This window comes from Salmo trutta, chromosome 27 (genome assembly GCF_901001165.1).
Source record: "Salmo trutta chromosome 27, fSalTru1.1, whole genome shotgun sequence".
Lineage (NCBI taxonomy): Eukaryota > Metazoa > Chordata > Actinopteri > Salmoniformes > Salmonidae > Salmo > Salmo trutta.
Window position 1 is genome coordinate 13,795,908 of NC_042983.1, and position 25,062 is coordinate 13,820,969.

The following is a 25,062-nucleotide window of genomic DNA, read 5'->3' on the forward strand; positions in this document are numbered from 1 at the left end:
TAAAGAACGGTACCAACACATCCTCCGAGAGAAACTTCTCCCAACCATCCAGGAACAGTTTGGTGACGAACAATGCCTTTTCCACCATGATGGAGCACCTTGCCATAAGGCAAAAGTGATAACTAAGTGGCTCGGGGAACAAAACATTGATATTTTGTGTCTATGGCCAGGAAACTCCCCAGATCTTAATCCCATTGAGAACTTGTGGTCAATCCTCAAGAGGCGGGTGGACAAACAAAAACCCACAAATTCTGACAAACTTCAAGCATTGATTATGCAAGAATGGGCTGCCTTCAGTCAGGATGTGGCCCAGAAGTTAATTGACAGCATGCCAGGGCGGATTGCAGAGGTCTTGAAAAAGAAGGGTCAACACCGCAAATATTGACTCTTTGCATCAACTTCATGTAATTGTCAATAAAAGCCTTTGACGCTTATGAAATGCTTGTAATTATACTTCAGTATTCCATAGTAACATCTGACAAAAATATCTAAAGACACTGAGGCAGCAGACTTTGTGAAAATTAATATTTGTGTCATTCTGAAAACTTGTGGCCACGACTGTACTCTAGTATTGTGTGTATTGTGTTAACTAGGAACACAGCTCAGATGTGTTCGCTATATTCCTCTGGTTTTAATTATGTTTATGTAACCCCCCCCCTTACGGACTCCAAACCCTTTGCTATAAAACGGTAAGCAGCTGTACCACGAGTTAAAGATTGACTACTGTATGACAGTAAAACCATAGCTGTCAGTTTAATGTAATGTTAGCCATCTTCAGTATCACCACTGTTGCTATAGTCATAACAATATAGGCTGACAATAACAGACTACAGTTTTAGGACGGCTCATTCCAGTTAGGTGCATTGTTTCAGCTGAGACTGTGGTGTGTGTGTGTGTGTATGTGGTATGCAACAATATGCCTGACTGACAGTACTCCAGACATTAGACAGAGCAGTTCCAGGCAGCAGCTCTCCTGCCAGAGGTGCTCTGCTGGGCCCGATGATCATGATCCCCTCACTTCCCCTTCCTGCCCTGATGTGGTTTGCTGGGTTAAATGGGCCTGCTTACCGCATCTGTCTATTAATGGAGACAACAGCAACCGCCAAGAGTACGTCATCTGTTAGTAGTTTCAAGTTTTATTTGTCACATGCACAAGTACAGTGAAATGTTTAACTTGCAAACACTTCCCAACAACGCAGTATTTAATATAGTATAACAAACAAAAACACAAAATAAAAGAGGATTTGCATGCTATATACAGGGTCAGTGCCAGTACTAAATGTACAATGTGCAGGGATACTGGAGTAGTTGAGGTAGATACAGTATGTACACAGGGTGAGAAATTAACACCAGCCACCAGCCAAATGCTGGTAGATTTTGCCATTGGCTGGTAGAATGTCTATTTTTACCAGCCACATTAGCGGGTGGTCATAGAGCATTTGGGAGCATTATTGTTTTCCAATCCAGAGCCCACATGTAAAAAAACAAACGTGTGTGTGTGTGTGTGTGTGTGTGTGTGTGTGTGTGTGTGTGTGTGTGTGGCAGTCTGGAAGAGAGAATCTCAACGCTACAGTGGTGAAAGTGTGGGCTACAGTGTTTTCTGTGAAGCATCTTCATTCTTTATTTTATCCTGAAAAAAAATAGTCTGGTAAGAAAGTGGAGTGGCTGGTAAAACGTGGCCATCCGCCAGCCACTGCAGCTGTTCATTTCCCACTCTGTATGTACATATCTAGGCAGAGATTAGGAGAAAGTGACTGGTAGCAGGATTAATAATAATAATAAACAATATGGCAGCAGCATAAGTGGTAGTCTGCGTGGTAATGAGTGTGTGTGTGTGTATGTGTGTGGGTGTTAAGTGTGAGTGTGCACAAGAGTGTCAATGTAGGCGTGTGTGGGTAGAGACCAGTAAGAGTGCATATAGTCCTTGGTGGGGGTGGGCAGCTATTGTCTGTCTGTTTAAAAAGCATCATTGCTTGGGGTAGAAGCTGTCTCGGAGCCTGTTGGTCCAAGACCAGATACTCTGGTACCGCCTGCCGGACGGAAGCAGAGAGAATCTATGGCAGGGGTGGCTGGAGTCTTTGTCAATTTCTCAGGCCTTCCACAGACACTGCTTGGTGTGTATTTCCTGAATGGCTGGGACCTCGCCCCCAGTGATATGCTGGGCCGTCCGCACCACCCTCTGTGTAGAGTAATATCACAAAGCAGGATGGACAGGCAACATGGACGGACTGGGACAAGAAATCAGCCCAGGCATTTCTAACACACCGGACAATCTCTCAAGTCCCTTATTATTAGCCAAATAATGATCCATACTTCTGCAGAAAAAAAAGTATAAATAGACAAGCACACTGGGCTAAAGATGGACCAGTCCATCTGGCATTTGACCGAATTGCCCCATATCCAATCCTTTTATGATTGGCTAAACCCCTTACAGGTATCTCCCTCTTACTAGGGCAGTGTCAGGCTGAGGCTAAATGACAGGGTATTAAACGTAGGTCTTCTGTGAGACTTATGACTGCATTAGCCCGCTGAGCTAAAGCAGAGGGTGGGTGCTTTTAGCAATATCTGCCCAACATAATGCAGAATTTAATTTGTCACAGACAGAGCCCCACAATAATCATGAATCTGCTAATAGACTAATGCACACACTGTCCTGCACTGTAAATGAACTACCAAAGGGCATAGGTCAAGAATCCATTTACTCAGACACTCTTTCTCCCTCACACTAGAGGTCTTCACGGGTCCACCCAAACACCCGAGAGGGTCTGGGTCCAAAATGCAAACTTTTCCCTCGGCCCAGGTCGGATCCTGTTTGATAGACCCGAGACCCAATGACAATGTAACTACAGCTGATAGACCCGAATGGACCCGACCACAGCTCTGCATAGCGTATAGCATATTTATTTGACACTAACCAGGTGAATTGATTGACTTATAGAAGGCCGAGCCATAAAGACCTACAGCGCCTTCAGAAAGTATTCAACCCCTTGACCTTTTCCACATTTTGCTGTGGGATTAAAATTGATGTCTGTCTTCTTTCTTTTTTTACAATCTACACAAAATACTCTAATGTCAAAGTGGAAGAATAAAATAAAAAAGTAAGTGTAATGAAAAATAAAATAAAAAACATATCTTGATTAGATACCTATTCAACCCGAGTCAATACCTTCGGCAGCGAATACACCTGTGAGTCTTTTTGGGTAAGTCTCTAAGCTTTGCACACCTGGATTGTACAATATTTGCCCATAATATATTTTTTTTAACTCTTCAAGCTCTGTAAAGTTGGTTGTTGATCATTGCTAGACAGCCCCTTTCAAGTCTTGCCATCGATTTTCAAGTAGATTTAAGTCAAAACTAACTAGGCCACTCGGGAACATTCAATGTCGTCTTGGTAAGAATCTCCAGTGTATATCTGGCCTTGAGTTTTAGGTTATTGTCCTGCTGAAAGGTGAATTCATCTCCTAGTGTCTGGTGGAAAGCAGACTGACCCCGGTTTTCCTCTAGGATTCTGACTGTGCTTAGCTCTATTCCGTTTCTTTTTATAAAAACGACCTAGTCCTTGCCGATGACGAGCATATCCAAAATATGATGCAGACACCCCCCATGCTTGAAAATATGAAGAGTGGTACTCAGTGATTTGTCATGTTGAATTTGTCCCAAACATAACGCTTTGTATTCAGGACAAAAAGCTCATTTCTTTGCCACATTTTTTGCAGTATTACTTTAGTACCTTATTGCAAACAGGATGCATGTTTTGGAATATTTTCATTCTGTACAGACTTCCTTCTTTTCACTTTGTCATTTAGGTTATTATTGTGGAGTAACTACAATAAAATGAAGAAGTCAGGGGGTGTGAATACTTCCTGAAGGCACTGTATTCATTAACGAGAAGAGCAACTTGGCTGATATTATTATTCTTTTTTTTTAATTTAACCTTTATTTACTGGGCAAGTCAGTTAAGAACAAATTCTTCTTTACAATGACGCCCTACACCGGCCAAACCCGGACGACACTGGGCCAATTGTGTGCCGCCCTATGGGACTCCCAAACACGGCCGGTTGTGATACAGCCTGGATTCGAACCGGGGTGTCTGTAGTGACACCTCTAGCAATGCGACGCAGCGCCGCTCGGGAGCAGCGGTCTAAACCAAATTATTTGACACTTTGGGTCCAATCGGGTCTGGTCTAAACCCGGACCAGTTAAGGTACGGGTCAGGTCTAGGATTGATTGTTGTCGGGTCCATTTGGGTTCGGGTCCAACCTTTTGGACCCGAGAAGACCTCTACCTCACACACAGCCTAGATTAGGGTCAGTCAGTCAAGCCTGGGAAAAAGGAGAATTACTCTAAACACAGTTCAGTGTTTAATTACATGTACAAGCCCACACAGTGCGACACTGGCAATGCTTAATTAACAGTGTGTGTGTGTGTGTGTGTGTGTGTGTGTGTGTGTGTGTAGGCCAATGTTTATTGAGGGTGCTCTGTTTATTCCTAGCCTTATACAATTGTGAAAAGTCTAGCAGTGTAATAGTTCTACAGTATTTTGTAGCCCAGTTGGTAGAGCATGGCACTTGTAATGCCAGGGTAGTGGGTTCCATTCCCAGAATCACCCATGAGTAAAAATGCATTACTAAGTCGTTTTGGATAAAAGCGTCTGCTAAATGGCATATACACTACATGACCAAAAGTATGTGGACATCTGCTTGTCAAACATCTCATTCCAAAATCACGAGCATTAATATGGAGTTGGTCCCCCCTATGCTGCTATAACAGCCTACATTCTTCTGGGAAGGCGTTCCACTAAATGTTGGAACATTGCTGCGGGGACTTGCTTCCATTCAACAACAAGCGCATTAGTGAGGTCGGGCACTGATGTTGGGCGATCGGGCACTGATGTTGGGCAATTAGGCCTGGCTCGCAGTCAGCGTTCCAATTCATCCCAAAGGTGAACGATGGGTTTGAGGTCAGGACTGTGCAAGCCAGTCAAGTTCTTCCACACCAATCTCAACAAACCATTTCTGTATGCACCTCGCTTTGTACACAGGGGTTTGTCATGCTGAAACAGGAACAGGAAAGGGCATTCCCCAAAGTTGGAAGCACAGAATCATCTAGAATGTTATTGTATGCTGTCACATTAAGATTTCCCTTCAATGGAACTAAAGGGCCTAGCCCGAACCATGAAAAACAGCCCCAGACCATTATTCCTCCTCAATAAATGTTACAGTTGGCACTACGCAGTCAGGCAGGTAGCGTTATCCAAACCCATATTCGTCCGTCGGACTGCCAGATGGTGAAGCATCACTCCAGAGAACGCGCTTCCACTGCTCCAGAGTCCAATGGCGGTGAGCTTCACACTACTTTTGACGACGCTTGGCATTGCGCATGGTGATTTTAGGCTTGTGTGGGTCTGCTCGGCCACGGAAACCCATTTTAATGAAGCTCCCGACGGTTCTAACTAGCAGGGCAGAAATTTTACGAACTGACTTGTTGGAAAGGAGGCATCCTACGACAGCCACGTTGAAAGTCACTGAGCTCTTCAGTAAGGCCATTCTACTGCCAATGTTTGTCTATTGAGATTGCATGGCTGTGTGTTCGATTTTATACACCTGTCAGCAACGGATGTGGCAGAAATAGCCGAATCCACTAATTTGAAGGTGTCTCAACATACATAGTGTATTATAGTAGTTCTACATAGAGTTAAAACAACAAAGCCAGTCTCATCTGTGTCTACATGGCAGTGCATGTAAATCCATACCTAAACCCACCCAGACTATACTGTTTAATGCATAGAGGCTGTAAACACCAAAACAAGAGAAAAAAGCAAAGCAACTTGAGGCCCAAAGTCCTCAGTTTATTCCGGGCATTTTTCTCTCGGCTGGAGCCACCTAGAATCACAGAGGCCTACCATGCACAGCATACATGGGATAGGACTAAATGGAGACACTATCAATTAATAGATATCTGCCTGATCAAATCTCAAATAATGGTGTGTTGCCTTTCAATGGATGCATTTGTGGGAATGGAGGGGGAACGAGCAGAGTGCGGCTTGAAACATCACAAGAAACATCACAAGAAACTTGCACTTTGGTCCCAAGAAACTGTGCCGGGGCAGCTAGGCGGGTGATTAAACCAAAGGCCAGGTCAGAATGTTAACCAAACTTGACAACATTACCGCATTGAGGTGATCCATTACGCATATGGAGAGGTTTACTGGTGGGTGCTCCAACAAGGCCTACTAATTAAAAAACATGAAGCCATATAATCTAGCCACATCCTAAACACAGAGTTTAAATAACTACATGCATTCATCTCAAATCACTCAATTCTAACAATAGTTAATTGTGTAGGCCAATAGCTCATTAACTAACAGCCTATACTTTAATTATGCATATAAATCTTGCAACATAGTCTAAATAACCAATCGATTCAGATTGAGAACGACGACCAAAACCGTTATCACGATATCTTGATTATATTTGAGTGGAAAGCGCTATGATTTACGATCCGATTAACTTTCCTCTAACTCATTTTATGGAGGTAAAACTGTATACATTTTACACGTATTCGTTAAATCGAATGTGTCATGTAGGGCTAATTAACAATCTTAGCACTTCAGTGCCGAGATCACGGCATCAAAGTGTCAAAACACTGCGGTTTCGAGCGTTGACGCGTAGGCTCTGAGTTGTGACAGCGACGTTTTTCCACTTGAACAGACTGCGGCGTGAATCACTGTCTGTGTTTTCGGGTCTGCAGTAAGCAGACTATAGCCTCCCAGTACGATTTGACTGTTCAATTTTATCAAGTCATCATCTGCCCTGCACAAGCTAGCTAGGCCTGTGGCTATATTGAGCGTTCTCCCTGCAGGCTACAGCCCCCATGTACGATTCCATTTAAATGCGTAGTGGTGTTTCTACGTGCGGGCCTGGAAAGCTAAAGAACTGCGCGAAAATGCATCTGTACTGCGTTTTTTTCCGGCTGTTAGAGTCTTCTTACCTGCAGATGTTCCTGAAATCGTATCGGCAGTATCTGGGCCATTCTTGAGGCTTTCTATGTTTCAAATGTCCGGAGAACAGGAAAGGGGAAGGGGACACGAAGAGGAATGGATGTTGTATTGTATTAAAAGTCCCCAAAACGCCCCCAAAAGTAAAATACGATGTGCAATGATAGGGGTCTCGCCGGCTTGCGTTGATATCACCTGAATTCACTGCCTGCTCTCGTTCAGTAGCACCCAAACAACACTCCTGAACCAGAACTCTACGCTTCCGCTAAGTAAAATAGTCCAAAACATAATTACACTAGCTCTGGGAGAAAACTATTTTTATGAAGCTCTAATGTTGCTTATAGTATTATACAAAATAATACACTTGCAACATTTAAGCCCTACAGCTAACCAAGAGGATTTTCCCACAAATAGCCTACCAATGCAGAATTTTTTTTCGGATGTCCTCAATGTACCCCTCCGCTGCCCCTTCCCCTTCATTTTCCCTATGTCGAAATAAAGGCACGTGACAGGCGCCCACTCCCCTTCCGATTTCTGCAAACTCAAGTGCTGAGACGTTGGGAATATGCCTTTACCCCACCCTATGAAAAGTGTCTAGTAGTGAGAAAATATGTTGGGATTGTAAAAGAGGAACTGAAATGATGTATTAGTCAAGGTAGGAGTAGGCATTTCGCTGCACCTTCAATAACATATGCGCATATGTGTATGCGACCTATACAATTTGATTTGATTTATGCTATGTATGTGCACATACAGGTAACTTCTAAAATAATAGAAACACTTGAGTAAATGAGTTATAGAAAGTATATTGAAGCAGGTGCTTCCACACAGGTGTGGTTCTTCAGTTAATTAAGCAATTAACATCCCATGCCTAGGGTCATGTATAAAAATGCTGGGCAGGCCATTATTTTGGCTGCCGTGGCTATTTCTTCATAGGATGACAATGCTCCCGTGCAGGACACGAATGGTTTGATGAGCATGAAAACATTGTAAACTATATGCCATGGCCGTCTCAGTCACCAGTTCTCAACCCAATTTAACAACTACGGAAGATTATGAAGAAACCCCTGAGAGCGTTTTCCACCAACATCAACAATTTCTCGTGGAAGAATGGTGTCACATCCCTCCAATAGAGTTCCAAACACTTGTAGAATTCATGCCAAGGTGCATTGAAGCTGTTCTGGCTTGTGGTGACCCAACGCCTTATCGACGTTTTATGTCGGTGTTTCCTTTATTTTGGCAGTTACCTGTAGTTTAGAACACCTGTCATTCAAGGTTTTTTCTTAATTGTACTATTTTCTACATCGTAGAATAATAGTGAAGACATCAAAGCTATTAAATAACACATATGGAATCATGTAGTAACCAAAAAAGTGTTAAACAAATCAAAATAGATTTTATATTTGAGATTCTTTAAGTAGCCACCCTTTGCCTTGATGACAGCTTTGCACACTCTTGGCATTCTCTCAACCAGCTGTATGAGCTAGTCACCTGAAATGCATTTCAATTAACAGGTGTGCCTTCTTAAAAGTTCATTTGTGGAATTAGTGAATCCTTGTATTTACGGAGATCTAAACTAACAACTTAAACTTTGAGGGAAATAAATGCCATTCACGCTGTGGTGTTGCAAATACAAAAAATGATAAAACACAAACAGGATTTCAAAATATTTCAGACTATATTATTATATAAATAGAAACTTACAGATGGCCCACTTACACAGTATTCAGTCACAACACAAGTGTAGACACAAAATTGAATTCCCCATCACTCACTGAAACAAGCACTGCATAAAGAGTCAGAGCAAGAATGAGGTATTGAATATACCTTTTCATAGACTACTCACTACACTATTCAGGTGCAAGCATTTTAAAATTAATCTATTTTAAAACAAAAATAGGGTAATAAAGTCATACAGATGTAATTACAGCATACTTAAACACACAAACACATACAGTACACAGATATACGGTAATATGTACACTTCTAGCCATTTTCATCACAAAACAAAAACGAGGGTTTGCAATGGATATGTTGTGGTGAGGAACATGACTATTGAAGGTAGTATTTCCAAGTTATGAAATGTATTTAGTTATTAATGGTATCATTTAATGTACTTTATGAATGGGCTGGTGTAGGTGAGATACACATTTCTGTGAGTTATGAAAAAATGTTGTTTATTGTCACATACAGCGAAGTGAAATGTACAGGTGCAGTGAAGTGTGTTTTATTTTTACAGGGTCAGCAATAGTAGCACGGCGGCCCTGGAGCAAATTAGGTGCCTTGCTCAAGGGCACATTGACCGATTTTTCACCTCATCGACTCAGGTATTCAAATCAGCGACCTTTCGGTTACTGGCCCAACGCTGTAATCGCTAGGCTACCTGCCACCCTATAGTAGTGTAGTGTAGTTTATGGTCAGGCTGGGTGGGGGATATATATTGTGTGGGGGTTATGGATAATGCAGTTTATGGTCAGGCTGGGTGGGTGATATATATTGTATGGGGGTTATGGATAATGCAGTTTATGGTCAGGCTGGGTGGGTGATATATATTGTATGGGGGTTATGGATAATGCAGTTTATGGTCAGGCTGGGTGGGTGATATATATTGTATGGGGGTTATGGATAATGCAGTTTATGGATGGGCTGGATGGGTGATATATATTGTATGGGGGTTATGGATAATGCAGTTTATGGTCAGGCTGGGTGGGTGATATATATTGTATGGGGTTATGGATAATGCAGTTTATGGAGGGGCTGGGTGGGTGATATATATTGTATGGGGGTTAATGATAATGCAGTTTATGGATGGGCTGGATGGGTGATATATATTGTATGGGGGTTATGGATAATGCAGTTTATGGCCAGGCTGGGTGGGTGATATATATTGTATGGGGTTATGGATAATGCAGTTTATGGAGGGGCTGGATGGGTGATATATATTGTATGGGGGTTATGGATAATGCAGTTTATGGTCAGGCTGGGTGGGTGATATATATTGTATGGGGGTTATGGATAATGCAGTTTATGGTCAGGCTGGGTGGGTGATATATATTGTATGGGGGTTATGGATAATGCAGTTTATGGATGGGCTGGATGGGTGATATATATTGTATGGGGGTTATGGATAATGCAGTTTATGGATGGGCTGGATGGGTGATATATATTGTATGGGGTTATGGATAATGCAGTTTATGGATGGGCTGGATGGGTGAGATACGTGGTGTGCTTGGCCTGACTCTTGCTATCGATCAGCAGCAGTTGGTTATTCTTGTGGTGAGAGATGATCTCCTGGAGACTACTGAAAAACTATGAGAGAGAGATGGAGGGAGGGATGCGGGAGGGAGTAGCGAGGGAAAGAGAGAGAGAGAAAAAGGGAGAGAGAGTTACTACAGTGCTATTGCAGAGGTCACAGGACAGTACTAAGTTGCATTCCTTCGTCTCTTTTCCACACATCCTCCGTTCCTCCCACATCCTCCCTCTATCCCACCTGACCTCTTCATTCTTTTCCCCCCACATTCTCCCTTTGCAATTTCTTTTTGCAAATCCTCCTTTCCTCCTGTGGCCTCTGTCTTTTTCCCTCTCTTCTCCTCCCTACACTCTCACATTTTCATTTCCCCCTGTCTCTCTCTCTCTCTCTGTGTCCCCCATCTCAACACTCTCGTCCTCATCCTCCCATTCTCTTTCACCGATTCATTATTTTACCCCTTGTTTAGCACTCTCCCTATCTTCCCCCCCACCTCTTCACCTCCTCGTTCTTCTTGCCCTCCTTTCCGAGGGCGTAGCCGCGCGTCTCCTCCAGGAAGCGGATGGGGATGTTATAGACCTTCTGTCTGTATAGGACAGCCAGTGTGTAGGGCTGACGGGCGTTCTGGGCTGAACTGCGACGTATCAGGAATGCCCCGTCCTACAAGAGGGGGGGGGGGCAGCGGGAGGGGAGCGGAGCGAAGGAGGGAGGAGAGAGTGGATATCAGTATCAAAACCCACAGGGCCTTTGAATGAGCACAGATGAATCAGACTCAGTGATGGTGTGTGTATGTGTCAGCTGTAACCCGAGGCTACACACACACACACACACACACAGTCAAATAAAGGGGAGTTACGACCGAGATTACTCACACATCGTTACTTGTCTATTTCAGCATGAAATGAAACAGGTCGGCTGTGTTAGTAAAGACAAAGGGCCAGAGACAGATACACTCATATAATCAGCAGCATTATAACACATAATCACAAAACATCAGCAGCTACTGAGCAACATATAGAGAGGAGGGGAGAGAACCACAGAGGACCAAGTGGACAGGCTAATAGATCAATGAAGTATTGATTCACTGTTGAGGAATACTGGCTAACTAACTATAACTAATCATATTGATTCAGGAATCACATTGGCCAGGTCCTTCAGAGCTGGGGATTCTATACCTCTAAGTCATTTTCAGATTTTTTTATATGGTACTTCAAGAACTTTGTGAATGTCTGTGTGTCTGTGTGTGTGTATTTGCATGCATTTCTGTGTGTGTCTGCTCATCTCCAGTGTGTGTGTGTGTGTGTGTGTGTGTGTGTGTGTGTGTGTGTGTATCCCACCTTGTTGATCTGCAGTAAGAGGTCCTCAGCAGTCTTTCTATTGCAGTTTCCAGCGAACCACTCTTTCTCCTGAAACATACCACAGTTCTCTATGACGCCCTCCCCTGCCTGCCACCACAGTTATATCCAAGGATACCCCATACTTCAGGTATATCACCATTTAACTAAGGTTTGCAGCAACATTTGTAGCACTTTAACACTGTATTATGCATGGTTACATGAGAGGTACAGTATGAGAGGGAAAGACACATACCTCCTTTCCTGCCTGCATGGTTGTCTTCATACCAGAGGGAGAAACTTTGGCATAGAGAGAAATAATGAGTTGTTGACCAACGTGTAGAGTGCTCTACAGCAGGGTTTCCCAAACTTGGTCCTGCCCCCTCCCTGGGTGCATGGTTTGGGTTTTGCCCTAGCACTCCACAGCTGGGAGTGCTAGGGCAGGACCAAGTTTAGGCAGGGGGGCAGGACCGAGTTTAGGAAACCCTGCTCTACAGTCTATTAAAAATAAAGCATGTAGTTACAATCAAGGCCACAAGTATGCTGGACAGCACTACTGACAGTAGCCACAGTGACCCTAGATGACGGGGTTAAACAAGTTATAATGTTCATATTATGTGGACAGAAAAACAACACAAATGTAAAGAAATTAAGGATGTCCTTCACTCTGGTTAGCAAACCACAGTTGGAGCATTTCAGAGTTCCACACATCCTTTATTTCCATTTCTATGGCTTTCTATCCTTCAGCTGAGACCGAAAACTGGTCCGGTTCCCTGCATGCTCTTACCTGCTGCGGTAGTGTCTATAGTGGGCGGGGGAGGGGGGCTGCAACGCAGACAACAGGTGCAATGTTAGCCAACATGCTTACTATAATAGATGAGCAATATAGGCCTGTCGCTACAACAATATTGAATACGTAAGAACAGTAGGCCTTCATACTTCAAAGACTTAGCTATGTTATCACAGATCAAATCAAACTTTATTTGTCATATGCATCGAATACAACAAGTGTAGAACTTACCGTGAAATGCTTACTTACAAGCCCTTAACCAACAGTGCAGTTCAAGAAGAGTTAAGAAAATATTTACCAAATAAACTGAAGTTAAAAATAGTAAAAAGTAATACAATAACATTACAATAACAAAGCTATATACAGGGGGTACCGGTACCGAGTCAGTGTGCGGGGGTACAGGTTAGTTGAGGTAATTTGCACATGGAGGTAGGGGTGAAGTGACTATGCATAGATAATAAACAGCGAGTAGCAGCAGTGTACAAAACAAATGGGGGGGTTCAATGTAAGTAGTCCGGTGGCCGTTTGATTAATTGTTCAGTAGTCTTATGGCTTGGGAGTAGAAGCTGTTACTGAGCCTTTTGGTCCAAGACTTGGCGCTCCAGTACCGCTTCCCGTGCGGTAGCAGAGAAAACAGTCTATGACTTGGGTGACTGGAGTCTCTGACAATTTTATGGGCTTTCCTCTGACACCGCCTATTATATAGGTCCTGGATGGCAGGAAGCTTGGCCCCAGTGATGTACTGGGCCGTACGCACTACCCTCTGTAGCGTCTTACCGTCAGATGCCGAGCAGTTGTCATACCAGGCGGTGATGCAACCGGTCAGGATGCTCTCGATGGTGCAGCTAAATAACTTTTTGAGGATCTGGGGACCCATGCCAAATCTTTTCAGTCTCCTGAGGGGGAAAAGGTTTTGTCATGACCTTTTCACGACTGTCTTGGTGTGTTTGGACCATGATAGTTCGTTGGTGATGTGGACACCAAAGAACTTGAAACTCTCGACCCGCACCGCACCACTACAGCCCGTTGATGTTAATGGGGGCCTGTTCAGCCCGCCTTTTCCTGTAGTCCACAATCAGCTCATTTGTCTTGCTCACATTGAGGGAGAGGTTGTTGGCCTGGCACCACACTGCCAGTTCTCTGACCTCCTTCCTATAGGCTGTCTCATCGTTGTCTGTGATCAGGCCTACCACTGTTGTGTCGTCAGCAAACTTAATGATGGTGTTGGAGTCGTGTTTAGCAAAACAGTTGTGGGTGAACAGGGAGTACAGGAGGGGACTAAGTACATACCCCTGAGGGGCCCCAGTGTTGAGGATCACCGTAGCAGATGTGTTGTTGCCTACCCTTACCACCTGGGGGCGGCCCGTCAGGACGTCCAGAATCCAGTTGCAGAGGGAGGTGTTTAGTCCTAGGGTCCTTAGCTTAGTGAAAAGCTTCGTGGGCACTATGGTGTTGAATACTGAGCTGTAGTCAATGAACAGCATTCTCACATAGGTGTTCTTTTTGTCCAGGTGAGAAAGGGCAGTGTGGAGTGCGATTAAGATTACATCATCTGTGGATCTGTTGAGGCGGTATGCGAATTGGAGTGGGTCTAGGGTATCCGGGAGGATGTTGTTGATGTGAGCCATGACCAGCCTTTCGAAGCACTTCATGGCTACCGACGTGAGTGCCACGGGGCAGTAATCATTTAGGCAGGTTACCTTTGCTTCCTTTGGCACATGGAGTATGGTGGTCTGCTTGAAACATGTAAACTCAGCAAAAAAATAAACGTCCTGTCACTGTCAACTGCATTTATTTTCAGCAAACTTAACATGTGTAAATATTTGTATGAACATAACAAGATTCAACAACTGAGACATAAACTGAACAAGTTCCACAGACATGTGACTAACAAAAATGGAATAATGTGTCCCTGAACAAAGGGGGGTCAAAATCAAAAGTAACAGTCAGTATCTGGTGTGGCCACCAGCTGCATTAAGTACTACAGTGCATCTTCTCCTCATGGACTGCACCAGCTTTGCCAGTTCTTGCTGTGAGATGTTACCCCACTCTTCCACCAAGGCACCTGCAAGTTCCCGTACATTTCTGGGGGGGAATGGCCCTAGCCCTCACCCTCTGATCCAACAGGTCCCAGACGTGCTCAATGGGATTGAGATCCGGGCTCTTCGCTGGCCATGGCAGAACACTGACATTCCTGTCTTGCAGGAAATCACGCACAGATTGAGCAGTATGACTAGTGGCATTGTCATGCTGGAGGGTCATGTCAGGATGAGCCTGCAGGAAGGGTACCACATGAGGGAGGAGGATGTCTTCCCTGTAACACACAGCGTTGAGATTGCCTGCAATGACAACAAGCTCAGTCCGATGATGCTGTGACACACCGCCCCAGACCATGACGGACCCTCCACCTCCAAATCGATCCCGCTCCAGAGTATAGGCCTCTGTGTAATGCTCATTCCTTCGACATTAAACGCAAATCCGACCATCACCCCTGGTGTGACAAAACCGTGACTCGTCAGTGAAGAGCACTTTTTGCCAGTCCTGTCTGGTCCAGAGACGATGGGTTTGTGCCCATAGGCGACATTGTTGCCGGTCATGTCTGGTGAGGACCTGCCTTACAACAGGCCTACAAGCCCTCAGTCCAGCCTCTCTCAGCCTATTGCGGACAGTCTCAGCACTGATGGAGGGATTGTGCATTCCTGGTGTAACTTGGGCAGTTGTTGTTGCCATCTTGTACCTGTCCCGCAGGTGTGATGTTCAGATGTACCGATCCTGTGCAGGCGTTGTTACACGTGGTCTGCCACTGCGAGTACGATCAGCTGTTCCTTCCTGTCTCCCTGTAGCGCTGTCTTAGGCGTCTCACAGTACGGACATTGTCATTTATTGCCCTGGCCACATCTGCAGTCCTCATGCCTCCTTGCAGCATGCCTTAGGCACGTTCACGCAGATGAGCAGGGACCCTGGGCATCTTTCTTTTGGTGTTTTTCAGAGTCAGTAGAAAGGCTTCTTTAGTGTCCTAAATTTTCATAAATGTGACCTTAATTGCTGTTAGTGTCTTAACGACCGTTCCACAGGTGCATGTTCATTAATTGTTTTTGGTTTATTGAACAAGCATGGGAAACAGTGTTTAAACCCTTTACAGTGAAGATCTGTGAAGTTATTTCGATTTTTACAAATTATCTATGAAAGACAGGGTCCTGAAAAAGGGATGTTTCTTTTTTTGCTGAGTTTAGGTATTATAGACTCGGTCAGGGTGAGGTTGAAAATGTCAGTGGAGACACTTGCCAGTTGGTCCATGCAAGCTTTGAGTACACGTCCTGGTAATCTGTCTGGCCCCGCGGCTTTGTGAATGTTGACCTGTTTAAAGGTCTTGCTCACATCGGCTACCGAGAGCGTTATCACACAGTCATCCAGAACAGCTGGTGCTCTCGTGCATTCTTCAGTGTTGCTTGCCTTTAAGCAATCATAAAAGGCATTTAGCTCGTCTGGTATGCTCGTGTCACTGGGCAGCTCGCGTCTGGGTATCCCTTTGTAGTCCATAATAGTTTTCAAGTCCTGCCACATCCGACGAGCGTCAGAGCCAGTATAGTAGGATTCAATCTTAATCCTGTATTGCCTGTTTGATTGTTTGATGGTTCGTCTGAGGGCATAGCGGGACTTCTTATAAGCATCCGGATTAGTGTCCCGCTCCTTGAAAGCAGCAGCTCTAGCCTTTAGCTTGCTGCGGATGTTTCCTGCAATCCATGGCTTCTGGTTGGGATATGTCCGTACGGTCACAGTGGGGACGACGTTGGTGATGCACTTATTGATGAAGCTGATGACTGTGGTGGTATACTTCTCAATGTCATTGGATGAATCCCGGAACATATTCCAGTCTGTGCTAGCAAAACAGTCCTGTACCGTAGCATCCGCGTCATCTGACCACTTCCATATTGAACAGGTCACTGGTACTTCCTGCTTTAGTTTTTGCTTGTAAGCAGGAATCAGGAGGATAGAATTATGGTCAGATTTGCCAAATGAAGGGCGGGGGAAAGCTTTGTATGCATCTCTGTGTGTGGAGTAAAGGTGGTCTAGAGTTTTTTGTATGCATCTCTGTGTGTGGAGTAAAGGTGGTCTAGAGTTTTTTTTCCTCTGGTTGCACATATGACATGCTGGTAAAATTTTTGTAAAACTGATTTAAGTTAGCCTGCATTAAAGTCCCCAGCTAATAGGAGCGCTGCTTTTGGATGAGCATTTTCTTGTTTGTTTATGGCCTTATAGAGTTGGTTGAGTTGCTGTCTTAGTGCCAGCATCGGTCTGTGGTGGCAAATAGACAGCTTCGAATAATATAGATGAGAACTCTCTTGGTAGATAGTCTGGTTTACAGCTTATCATAAGGTACTCTACCTCAGGCGAGCAATACCTCGAGACTTCTTTAATATTAAACATCGCGCACCAGCTGTTATTGACAAAAAGACACACACCCTCACCCCTCATCTTACCAGACAAAGCTTCTTCTCTGTTCTGCTGGTGCATGGAAAATCCCACCAGCAATATATTATCCGTGTCGTCGTTCAGCCACGACTCGGTGAAACATAAGATATTCCAGTTTTTAATGTCCCGTTGGTAGGATAGTCGTAATCGTAGGTCATCAATTTGATTTTCCAATGATTGCATGTAAGCCAGTAGAACGGATGACAGTGTCACAAGATTCGTAGTGGAGAGAAGACCAAGGCGCAGCGGGAATGTGGATACTCATGTTTATTGATAAAAAACAAGTAAAGTATCCACTGGAAAACCAAAAAAACAATACTCACAACGGCAACAGTGTGGCAGGCTAAAACAAACGCAGTGCACACAAACAACTACCCACAATCCCAAAGAAAAACACACCCTTCTATATAGGACTCCCAATCAAAGGCAACTCAACACACCTGCCTTCAATTGGGAGTCCCATCCCCAACACAAACCCTTAACATACAAACAACCTGCCACATCCTGACCACAACTGATACAATACCTCCCTCTGTTGGTCAGGATGTGACAGTACCCCCCCCCCTCAAGGTGCAGACCCCGGAATGCACCTAAAAAAGAAAACACACAAAAAAAAAACTACAAAACCAATAAACAATAACCCCTAAACAGGGAGGGAAGGGAGGGTGGCTGCCGTCACCGACGGCACTGTGCTACACCCTCCCTCCCCAACCCACCTATCCTGGAGGTGGCTCAGGTGCAGGATGTGGACCTCGCTCCACTTTTGACGTCGCCCACTTCGGTGGCGCCGATAGCTGCGCCGGGCAGACGGGCCACTCGGGCTGGGCCGGAAGACATGTGGGCCACTCGGGCTGGGCCGGAGGACAGGCGGGCCAGTCGGGCTGGGCCGGAGGACAGGCGGGCCACTCGGGCTGGGCCGGAGGACAGGTGGGCCACTCGGGCTGGGCCGGAGGACAGTCGGGCCACTCCGGCAGCTCCGGGCAGTCGGGCCACTCCGGCAGCTCCGGGCAGTCGGGCCACTCCGGCAGCTCCGGGCAGTCGGGCCCCTCCGGCAGCTCCGGGCAGTCGGGCCACTCCGGCAGCTCCGGGCAGTCGGGCCACTCCGGCAGCTCCGGGCAGTCGGGCCACTCCGGCAGCTACGGGCAGTCGGGCCACTCCGGCAGCTACGGGCAGTCGGGCCACTCCGGCAGCTACGGGCAGTCGGGCCCCTCCGGCAGCTCCGGGCAGTCGGGCCACTCCGGCAGCTCCGGGCAGTCGGGCCACTCCGGCAGCTCCGGGCAGTCGGGCCACTCCGGCAGCTCCGGGCAGTCGGGCCACTCCGGCAGCTCCGGGCAGTCGGGCCACTCCGGCAGCTCCGGGCAGTCGGGCCACTCTGGCAGCTCCGGGCCACTCTGGCAGCTCCGGGCAGTCGGGCCCCTCTGGCATCTCCGGGCAGTCGGCCACTCTGGCAGCTACGGGAAGTCGGGCCCCTCTGGCAGCTCCGGGCAGTCGGGCCACTCTGGCAGCTCCTTACTAGCGGGCGGCTCTGGCGGCTCCTGACTAGCGGGCGGCTCTGGCGACTCTTGACTGGCGGGCGGCTCTGGCGACTCTTGACTGGCGGGCGGCTCTGGCGACTCTTGACTGGCGGGCGGCTCTGGCGACTCTTGACTGGCGGGCGGCTCTGGCGACTCTTGACTGGCGAGCGGCTCTGGCGACTCTTGACTGTCGGGCGGCTCTGGTGACTCTTGACTGGCGGGCGGCTCTGGGGACTCTTGACTGGCGGGCGGCTCTGGTGACTCTTGACTGGCGGACGGCTCTGGTGACTCTTGATTGGCGGACGGCTCTGGTGACTCTTGACCTGCGGGCGGCTCTGGTGACTTTTGACTGGCGGGCGGCTCTGGTGACTCTTGACTGGCGAGGCTGGGCTGACGCACTAGACGCCTGATGCATGGGGCTGGTACCGGGCGTGCCAGCCTGGAGACACGCACCTCCATGCTAGTGCGTGTAGCGGGGAACACCGGACCGTAGAGGCGCACTGGCGGTCTTAGGCGCAGGTTTGGCATCACCCCTTCCGGCTCGATGCTCACCTCACCCTGGCACATGCGGGGCGCTGGTACAGGGCGGACTGGCCTGTGCGTCCGTATCGGCGAGATGGTGCGTACCTCAGCGTAACATGGCGCCCTCCACCTCCTACGCACCTCCCTGTAATCACGGGTAGCTGGCTTACGGCTCTTCCTTGGCCTGGCCAAACTACCCGTGTGCCCCCCAAAAACAAATTCTTGGGGGGGCCTCTCGGGTTCTACCTGTTCCCATGGGAGGCGACCCCTTCCGGCCAGGATCTCCTCCCAAGTGCAGACTCCCTTGCCGTCCAGGATGTCCTCCCATACTTCCAGGGATCCATCTCCTCCCGAGCGCGCTGCTTCCAAGAGCCCTCCTTGACTTCCCTCTGTCCTCTTCTCCGCTGCTTGGTCTTGTTTTGGTGGGTAGTTCTGTCACGATTCGTAGTGGAAAGAAGACCAAGGCGCAGCGGGAATGTGGATACTCATGTTTATTGATAAAAACAAGTAAAGTATCCACTGGAAAACCAAAAAAACAATACTCACAACGGCAACAGTGTGGCAGGCTAAAACAAACGCAGTGCACACAAACAACTACCCACAATCCCAAAGAAAAACACACCCTTCTATATAGGACTCCCAATCAAAGGCAACTCAACACACCTGCCTTCAATTGGGAGTCCCATCCCCAACACAAACCCTTAACATACAAACAACCTGCCACATCCTGACCACAACTGACACAATACCTCCCTCTGCTGGTCAGGATGTGACAGACAGTGGGAGTTTACTCGCTCGCCTACGGATTCTCAGCCCGACCTCCGCCCCCTTTTCCTTCGTCTTTTCTTCACGCAAATGACAGGGATTTGGGCCTGTTCCCGGGAAAGCAGTATATCCTTCTCGTCGGACTCGTTAAAGGAAAAAGCTTCTTCCAGTTCAAGGTGAATAATCGCTGTTCTGATGTCCAGAAGTTATTTTCGGTCATAAGAGACGGTTGCAGCAACATTATGTACAAAAGAAGTTAAAAAAGAAGTTACAAACAATGCAAAAAGCTAACAAAATAGCACAGTTGGTTAGGAGCGTGTAAAACATCAGCCATCCTCTTCCGTGCCATCTTTACACTTCAAACATAAGATCCTCTTTATAGACCACAACGGAATGGAAATCGTTATCAGGCAATACTAAGTGGTATCTATGTGTTTGACTGTTGCTGCTTGTACAGGACTGAAAGTTTATTAAGCATGAACCTGCTTAACAGGTTTAACACGTATAAAACATGTATGTTCTTGCAGCGTATAGCGTGGTCTCATGCAGTGTGTAGATGCATAGTGCTGTGAGAGTGGCTGTGTTCCCAAGCCTCACCTGGGTTTGGGTTCCTTTAGGGATGCGGGGAGGGGGGGTTTGATGCCTGGGGTGGGTGGGGGCAGCTTGCCAGGGAACGAGGAGCGTTTCACATCAGGCGGAGGAGCTGGGGAGGGTCACAGAAACACAGCAATGGACCAGGTTCTGCATTTTCACTTCATGATTGCGTTCCAAATGGCACTCAGTTCCCTATGTAGGGCTCTGGTCAAAAGAGTGCATGTAGGGAATAGGCCATTTAGGATGCAGACCTTATCATCATGATCCATCTATTTTTAGTCAGACAGAATGAAGTGTCACTTACTTGTCTTTGCCTCAGTGACCAGTAGAGAACTCTGAAATGCAGCAAAGTGTGAAACTCATTCAAATGTGGACACAGATAATGCCTACACTCCTGCACTAAAAAACATGTTCAGTGGAGAATCTCTGAAATAGGCCAATTCTGTGTTAGAAACCGGACAGTGGTGTGATGTGATAAATCATGTGCCCGTGGTGTGTTAAATAATGTGTGAACCATGGAGAAACTCACCGACTTGGCTCTGGGCACTGGAGGTTTTCTACAGAGAAAGACAGACAGACATACATGATGGGATTGAGCTCATATCACATGTCAAACAACAAAACTCAAAAACAATAACATGGCTTCTCTCATGACATAGAATGGCATTGGTTTCAGGGATGGTGTCAAGGCCAGTTTAACCCAGTCAATTCAGGAGGTGAATAAAATTCTGTTATTTCATTTGCTTAACTATGAAAGAATAGAAGTGGTGATATACACCAAGATGAGTTTGTGCATTTTTCATCTCATGTCTTGACAGGTGTACTCACATGGGCATGGGGGGAGGGGAAATTGTTGTCTTGGGTAGAAGGGGCATCCTTATGGGCCCGCGAGGAGCAGGGGGGCAAGCTGGAGAAACAGGAGTATTTATTTTTGACCGTGCCAAGGATTTTTTTTTCTCTCAAAATAAGCTAAATACCATTTTTCTTTAATCATTTGGAATTAATGTCCTGTCTCTTTATCTCATATAAAATATATTCTCTAGTCAAAACCTCAGTATAAATGTGTTGATACTGAGGCTGTATTAGTGGTTCTACAGGAGTAACTGACCTGCTGTGGGCTCCAGATACAGGTCATCACTGTCCTCCTGAAACAGAGACACAACACGCATATTAATCACCTGTCTCTGGCCGAATTAGAAATTGTTCAGAGACCAGACATCTCAGGGCCCTATGGAACTATGAATATACTGATTGTCCATCAAGAATGTGTTAAAAGGGTACAGCGGATAAAAAGGCTAAGGTTTGGGGGCTGGAGGTAGGGGTGAGGCTCTGTCTGTTAACGATGTGTTGGGCTCACCTGTCCTTCATTAGGATCCAGGTAGACATCTGCAAAAGCATAACAGAGAAAACAGAGGCTGACGCTGTTGCAGTATCACACATCTCTCTAGTGGTGACTTGATGTAATAGCACACCAATGTCCTATCAGGGTTCCAGGGTATGATTGTTGGTCGAGATCCTGCACGACTACATTGCAGATGCATGCCAGATCTTACAACAACTGGATAGGTATTTAACATATCAGCTATGCACAGTCGATGACTTGGAATGCAACCATTGGTTGATGCAATGCACCGCTTGCTCATCTAGTCGGGCAGGAACTAGACCTATAACTGTGGCATTTACCTTCCTCTGCAGGGGGAGGGGTGGGAGCAGGGGCAGGGCGGGAAGGAGGAGGGGCAGACTTCTTAGGAGTAGACCTTTTCCCTGGCTTCTCCTTCCTGTCTACCTCAGGAGCTAGAGAGAGAGAGAGAGGGAAGCTTGACCATCTCAAACTTAACTCACTGGTTTGTTTAAGTTAATTCTCCTGTACAATACATGCCTCAAGAATTATATGACCTTTTACACCTTTTCATCAATCAACATTCACATCTATGTATAGGGCACAATTCATATCCAGATATAAAATACACAATCATCATATAGGATAAACTAACCCCCCATCCAGGACATTTATTTGAAACGGTGCCTGAGGAAGACCCGCAGCATCATCAAGGACCCCACACACCCCAGCCACGAGCTGTTCACTCCCTTACCGTCGAGCAGACGTTATCGGACCATGAGGTCGGATACCAACAGGCTTTGAGACATTTTCTATCTACAAACCATCAGACTGTTGAACACTTGAACTGGATTGACCACCTGCTCTGATTCTCCTCACATTAGCACACATGCACTCACTCACTCACACACCCACACAGACATACACACATCCACACACACATTCATGCTACACACACACATCACAACTGCTGCTACCAGACTCTTATTATGATTGATAAATACTGCACAAGTTAAACACTTGCAGCTGAATCCCCTTTCTCCAAAACACCTGTATCATACTTATGCTAAAATCTTTATTCTATTCTACTGAGCCATTTCCTTTATGTACGTATTCGTATCTTTTATTATTTCTTATTATTGTTGTATTGTCGAGAGAAAAAACCTGCTAGTATGCATTTCTTTGGACAGTGTATACCATACATACGACTAATAAAACTTGAAACTTGCATGTCCTGGACAAAGAGGATAGAGAGGGGAGGATAGAGAGAGGATACAGAGGGGAGGATAGAGAGAGGATAGAGAGGGGAGGATAGAGAGAGGATACAGAGAGGAGGATAGAGAGGGGATACAGAGGGGAGGATAGAGAGAGGAGGATAGAGAGAGGAGGATAGAGAGGGGAGGATAGAGAGAGGATAGAGAGGGGAGGATAGAGAGAGGATACAGAGAGGAGGATAGAGAGGGGATACAGAGGGGAGGATAGAGAGAGGAGGATACAGAGGGGGGGATACAGAGAGGATAGAGAGGGGAGGATAGAGAGAGGAGGATACAGAGAGGAGGATACAGAGGGGAGGATAGAGAGGGGAGGATAGAGAGAGGAGGATACAGAGGGAGGATAGAGAGAGGAGGATACAGAGGGGAGGATACAGAACGGATAGAGAGGGGAGGATAGAGAGAGGAGGATAGAGAGAGGAGGATAGAGAGAGGATACAGAGAGGAGGATAGAGAGGGGAGGATACAGAGAGGATACAGAGGGGAGGATAGAGAGGGGAGGATAGAGAGAGGAGGATACAGAGGGGAGGATAGAGAGAGGATACAGAGGGGAGGATACAGAGAGGATAGAGAGGGGAGGATAGAGAAAGGATAGAGAGGGGAGGATACAGAGAGGAGGATACAGAGGGGAGGATACAGAGAGGATAGAGAGGGGAGGATAGAGAGGGGATAGAGAGAGGAGGATACAGAGGGGAGGATACAGAGAGGATAGAGAGGGGAGGATAGAGAGAGGAGGATAGAGAGAGGAGGATAGAGAGGGGAGGATAGAGAGGGGAGGATAGAGAGAGGAGGATACAGAGGGGAGGATAGAGAGAGGAGGATACAGAGGGGAGGATAGAGAGGGGAGGATAGAGAGAGGAGGATACAGAGAGGAGGATAGAGAGGGGAGGATAGAGAGAGGAGGATAGAGAGAGGATACAGAGAGGAGGATAGAGAGGGGATACAGAGGGGAGGATAGGGGGGGGATACAGAGAGGATACAGAGGGGAGGATAGAGAGAGGAGGATACAGAGAGGAGGATAGAGAGAGGATACAGAGGGGAGGATACAGAGAGGATAGAGAGGGGATAGAGAGAGGAGGATACAGAGGGGAGGATACAGAGGGGAGGATAGAGAGGGGAGGATAGAGAGAGGAGGATACAGAGGGGAGGATAGAGAGGGGAGGATAGAGAGGGGAGGATAGAGAGGGGAGGATACAGAGGGGAGGATAGAGAGAGGAGGATAGAGAGAGGATAGAGAGGGGAGGATAGAGAGGGGAGGATAGAGAGAGGAGGATACAGAGGGGAGGATAGAGAGAGGATACAGAGGGGAGGATAGAGAGGGGAGGATAGAGAGGATAGAGAGGGGAGGATACAGAGGGGAGGATACAGAGGGGAGGATACAGAGGGGAGGATAGAGAGAGGAGGATAGAGAGGGGAGGATAGAGAGAGGAGGATACAGAGGGGAGGATACAGAGGGGAGGATAGAGAGAGGAGGATAGAGAGGGGAGAATAGAGAGAGGATACAGAGGGAGGATAGAGAGAGGATAGAGAGGGGAGGATACAGAGGGGAGGATAGAGAGGGGAGGATAGAGAGAGGATACAGAGGGGAGAATAGAGAGAGGAGGATAGAGAGGGGAGGATAGAGAGAGGATACAGAGGGGAGGATAGAGAGAGGAGGATAGAGAGGGGAGGATAGAGAGAGGATACAGAGGGGAGGATAGAGAGAGGAGGGTACAGAGGGGAGGATAGAGAGAGGAGGATAGAGAGGGGAGGATACAGAGAGGAGGATAGAGAGAGGAGGCTACAGAGGGGAGGATAGAGAGAGGAGGATAGAGAGGGGAGGATAGAGAGGAGGATACAGAGAGGAGGATAGAGAGAGGAAGAGACAGAGAGGAGGATACAGAGAGGGGAGGATAGAGAGGGGAGGATAGAGAGGGGAGGATAGAGAGGGGAGGATAGAGAGAGGAGGATACAGAGAGGATACAGAGGGGAGGATAGAGAGGGGAGGATAGAGAGGGGAGGATAGAGAGAGGAGGATACAGAGAGGAGGATACAGAGAGGAGGATAGAGAGGGGAGGATACAGAGGGGAGGATAGAGAGGGGAGGATAGAGAGAGGATACAGAGGGGAGGATAGAGAGAGGAGGATACAGAGGGGAGGATAGAGAGAGGAGGATAGAGAGGGAGGATAGAGAGAGGAGGATACAGAGAAGAGGATAGAGAGAGGAGGATACAGAGG

General features: G+C 46.8%; 2 protein-coding genes across 4 annotated transcripts in view; both read right to left on the bottom strand.

The window, feature by feature from the left end:
- Positions 1–7,242, bottom strand: part of LOC115164348 (clathrin heavy chain 1) — a 40,182-nt gene extending 32,940 nt beyond the window's left edge. For 2 of the 3 annotated variants that reach the window (XM_029716741.1, XM_029716740.1), the window contains exon 1: positions 6,991–7,242. In XM_029716741.1, coding sequence (XP_029572601.1) covers positions 6,991–7,032 — 42 coding nt within the window. In that variant the 5' untranslated portion in view covers positions 7,033–7,242. The remainder of the gene's footprint in view (positions 1–6,990) is intronic. The other variant, XM_029716742.1, reaches the window with a different exon arrangement.
- A 1,414-nt stretch (positions 7,243–8,656) lies between these two features.
- LOC115164350 (B-cell linker protein) overlaps positions 8,657–25,062 on the bottom strand; it is a 22,713-nt gene continuing 6,307 nt past the window's right edge. The window contains exons 8-19 of the mRNA XM_029716743.1: positions 21,920–22,030; positions 21,594–21,622; positions 21,345–21,381; positions 21,065–21,143; positions 20,766–20,793; positions 20,541–20,571; positions 20,240–20,345; positions 12,366–12,403; positions 11,835–11,878; positions 11,582–11,650; positions 10,746–10,904; positions 8,657–10,306 (exon numbers count right to left, since the gene is read on the bottom strand). Coding sequence (XP_029572603.1) covers positions 10,190–10,306; positions 10,746–10,904; positions 11,582–11,650; positions 11,835–11,878; positions 12,366–12,403; positions 20,240–20,345; positions 20,541–20,571; positions 20,766–20,793; positions 21,065–21,143; positions 21,345–21,381; positions 21,594–21,622; positions 21,920–22,030 — 848 coding nt within the window. The 3' untranslated portion in view covers positions 8,657–10,189. The remainder of the gene's footprint in view (positions 10,307–10,745; positions 10,905–11,581; positions 11,651–11,834; positions 11,879–12,365; positions 12,404–20,239; positions 20,346–20,540; positions 20,572–20,765; positions 20,794–21,064; positions 21,144–21,344; positions 21,382–21,593; positions 21,623–21,919; positions 22,031–25,062) is intronic.